Below are 4,318 nucleotides of genomic sequence, written 5' to 3'. Positions count from 1 at the left end.
TCTATTTAATACAAAAATCGATTAATTCTAAAATCTATTAACATGATCCCTGATCCTAAATTCGATATAGGAAAATCGAGTCGAATCAACATTAAACGAACACAAGGTAAAAAAATAACACAAACGAATTAGAAAATTATTAATAAACAATTAACAATTTCAAATATTTTTACTAGTAAAATCCATAGAGTGGAAGGCAGCAACATATTTCGATCGAACACCGAGCGACACGCGGCGATGAGTCACATGATTTCGAGCACAACAACGCGACGAGGACCTCTCGGCTCGAGCTCCAAACGATCACTGACCTTCCCGAGGAGATGTTCGAATCCGCGAAACAGCGTATATAAACGACGCGATCGACGGATTTCGAAATTGTCCCCGGGAAACTTAAAAGGGCAGCGACACGCATAAACACGATACTAATTAAACACGGCCTCTCCCGCCAGCCGTATCGAAGCGTGTTGCGCGCAGCTGTTAAGAATGCAGACGGTGGAAATTAGAAGGAGGTTCCCCCGTTCATCTTCCCCGACTTCAAAGCAAAAACATTTGGTCGATGGCATCGGACGAAAATGTTCGAGTAGAAGAGAGGCGAGGCGGGGATAGAGAAAGAGAGAGGGAGAGAGAGTCATGGCACCCGATGGATTCAAGAATAAAATCCTCCGACCAGAGCGCGCCACCTAGCGACACTTCGCATTTATCCGGCTAATTATTTTTATCTAAGCTGCTTTAAGTTAGTAAGAATTCAAGGGCAATGAGATCAGCCTGCCTTCCAGAGGAAGAGATCCTTCTTACTCCTTCTTCCCTCCTCGATCCTCTCCATCCTCCTTCCATCGCTTCCTTTTCCCTCCTCCCTAATTCTCCTCCTCCCGGGGGCAAAAGCTCGAGGGATCCATCGTCGAAACGGCGCGGCCCGTGTACTTACTGAACGCAACTAACAACATCTGCTTCTATTTTTGCGCTGGCCCGAGTCCAGCGCTTCACTTTTTTAAAAGCCGTGTGCGCCTATGACGAACGGCTGGATGGATGATCGAGCGGAAGCAGAACAGGGCTAGAGGGGTGAAACAGAGATTGTGTACGAAAGAAAGGGAGAGAGAGAGAGAGAGAGACCGGTGGCCGGTTTATTCTGGACAAATTATTGTCAAAGGGCGCACCTTCTCTGCCGGCCGGGCTACTTTGTTCCTCATAAAAGGCGTTTTATAATGGCAGACCGTGTAAATATTTCTCGGACGGTGTATTTTTTTAAAAAAGGAAAAAAAAAAAAACGATACGACACCGTGTTCCCTATCCCCGTGATGTATAAAGGTACTCTCCTCTAGGAGAGAGAGGTTGGTCTAGACGTGCATGCAGGTTGGTTGTGGATGTGTACGAGATGGCTTGGTACACACCGATGTACACGTAACACACGTAATTGCCGTAGTTTTGTGTCTCGTTATCGGGGAATTAACGCGCGGGATTGCATCATTCGTGAGAATTTCTGGGAACCTATAGGCGGACGGTTAATTGCTCGTGAAAGGCGCGAGATTTCATGACGATTTTGTCTGGCAATTTTTCCCTGCCCAATTGTGGAAGAATTCCTCCTGTATGGAGGAACTGTTGGAGAAAGGGTTGGCCGTGTTTACACTCACTTGTGATTAATCGTTTTCATTGAGGGAATTATTACGGTTGAAATTTTGGGGTCATGGTTAAGCAGAGTGTAATTGTGGCTTGGTGATCTAATCGTTCGAGTTAATTCGAGGAGATTATCTGTGGAACGTCAAGTGTGTTCGTGGAGAAAGTTTGTGGAAGCGTCTTGCTTCCAGTAGCTGTAGATTTGATGCAAAGTGAGAATCATTGATGCGAAATAGATGCAAAGGGATTGTAACACGATTCGCTTAATTTATAGAATAATCGTCTGTCGCTCGATATAAGATATTAGAATTATAAATATTCCACGAGTCTGATATCTTTATTTAAAAAAAAAAAAAGAATTAGGAACGAAGTAGCCGAGCAATTTTAATAAAATTTATCTAAATCTGTCAGTCAAGATCGTCATCAAATGTCAAATCTATAATAACTTCTCATAGTTCGAATAGCTTGTTCTGGAAAAAGGATTCTTATAACAAGGAATGTAACGTAATCCCGCGGAAAGCTGGTAAAACTAGCATTCCTCGTATGAAATCAAACGTCAAGATGAATAAAATTTTCTCGAATCTATCGCTGATCTCTTCTCCAAAATAAAAGAAAGTTACAAAGTAATAAGGATAGATATTCCGAGGGAATCCAATCAAAATCATTTGTCACGAAACGACGATATTAAAATTAAAACTATAAAAATCCATCGAATATTTGATGCAAAATCTTCAATCGTTATCAATTACATTAAAATTATAAAAATTCCTCGACTTCGTCTTATTCTTTTCTTTCTTCATCCCTTCTTCTTCTTCTTCTTTTTCTCCTCCTCTTTCCTTTTCACAAAATAAAAAAAAGATAGATCAAGATTCTGCCTAAATCTTACGAAATATCAATCGTTCTTCGAACGAAACAGAGAGGATGAAAAGTGGAAGTCGCGAGTTAACTTCTCGCTACTTAACATTGTCGCGCATCCGACGCATACGCCTCGAACGAAACAAATCTTGAGCAATCCTCTCATTTCGAAGATGGCCGCTTTTCGACGATCCACGAGCCGTTCCTCCAACGAGCCTCCCTTTTTTCCGTTTGCGGTCGTTAATTTCCGTTGGAATCATATTAATCGCTCTAGGGCTGCGCCCATGAAATTACTAGACGCTTTAACCACCGGCTGTCCGGCCCGAATTCGTCCGCAACGATTATTATATCGCATCCTGAGGTATAATGCCGGGTATTCCGAAAGCTAGCCAATTAGTATCGTCGATTTGGATGCTTTAATGAGAGTGCGGTTTCATTAGCGTATCGGCATCGTTCGTTCTCTGCCTGCATCCCTTTCTCCCTTCATCTCTCTCTTCACCCTCTCTCTTTCTCTCTCTCTCTCTTTCTCGATACGTGAAACGGAAGGAGAGAATCTCTGCGAAGAAATCGACAGTTGATTACGATCGTTCGGGTGTCATTGAGTCGTAACGTTTGAAAATTGCCAGGTCCGATATACTCCTCCTCCTCCTCCTCCTCCTCATCGAGAGGCGGTTTCTGTTTTTAAGAGATGCGAGAAATGAATTAATCGCCACTGTAAACCAACCATTTTCGCAATTATACATGTGTCATTGCAAAGTTGTATTGTAAAATGTTCGATTTTGGTAACGTTTTTTATATTGATGGTGATTGTTGATATGTAAGCAATGACAGTTTAAGTAATTACAATGATTTTCGTGGAATTTAATTATTAAAAAAGAGAGTAAGTTAAATAATAGCGCCCTCTAATGATCGTAGAACGTTAATAAACATAATTTTGTAATACGAAATTAATATTTAACGAAACGAAGTTCTTGAGTATCGTATCATTAAATTTCGAATTGATTAATTAATTATAAGTTACAAATTGGTTTTTCGATTAGATTTCATAAAATTTCAAAGTATTGGAATATTACAAATATCTTCGTAAATACTTTTAATTCTCTTACAGTCGCAAATAATAAAATTAAAAAATAATATCATTTCTTAATCACGAGACAATTATTTTTCACCGCGAGACCAATTCAAATTAAATTTATACGCAAAATACGCGAAACTATTCCTCTCGGAGCATCTCTTCTCGAGCAATTCTCAATGGAACAATGAACCCTCGATAAAAACCTTGACTTTCCAAAATCCGAACCTCGAAGACACGTGGAAGTCCATCCAATCCGGTTAATTTTCCTTTTCAGAAAATGAAGGAGGCTCGATTCTCTCGATCGAGTATCAGCTTTCACCCGGGACGCATCCCGCCGTGTCTTCTCGAGCGATAATTGCTGACGAGGGATCAGCCCGCGGTGAAAGTCCACGTAATCGAATATGCAATTAAAACACCGAGACCCATTGATACGAGGATCGGTGGAGTGTCTAGGGAGGCAATTAAAACGCGTGCATTATGCGACGAGACGTCACGAGCCTGGTCGCGAGCCCTCACCCCTTCTTCACCCTCTTCCCTCCACCAATCGTAGACCGTTCGAAACCGAGTTCTCCGCCGACTCTGTTTCCTCCACTTTCTCTTACCCCTCTCGCTTATCCCCTCCTCAGCCTCAGCCTCGATATTCAGACCGCGTGTGTGTGTGTGTGTGTGCATTTCTTTTTCGCGTTATCGTCGTTTAGTTCCTCCTAAGCTCTAAGAACGAGGAACGAATACGAGCACACGAGTTAGGAAGGGGAGAAGAGGTAAGAAGCGAGAAGA

The 4,318-nt window shown here is 41.9% G+C and overlaps 1 protein-coding gene across 2 annotated transcripts in view; it reads right to left on the bottom strand.

Annotated features, from left to right (window-relative positions):
• Positions 1-4,318, bottom strand: part of LOC116185461 — a 16,757-nt gene that overhangs the window by 1,890 nt on the left and 10,549 nt on the right. The window contains exon 1 of one of the 2 annotated variants that reach the window (XM_031509866.1): positions 174-416. The exons of the other annotated variant lie outside the window; for it this stretch is intronic. Coding sequence (XP_031365726.1) covers positions 174-186 — 13 coding nt within the window. The 5' untranslated portion in view covers positions 187-416. Of the gene's footprint in view, positions 1-173; positions 417-4,318 lie in introns of those variants that run through there. 2 annotated transcript variants of the gene reach the window in all.

Source organism: Apis dorsata, unplaced genomic scaffold (assembly GCF_000469605.1).
Source record: "Apis dorsata unplaced genomic scaffold, Apis dorsata 1.3 scaffold_188, whole genome shotgun sequence".
Lineage (NCBI taxonomy): Eukaryota > Metazoa > Arthropoda > Insecta > Hymenoptera > Apidae > Apis > Apis dorsata.
This window is presented reverse-complemented; position numbering and strand designations above follow the sequence as displayed.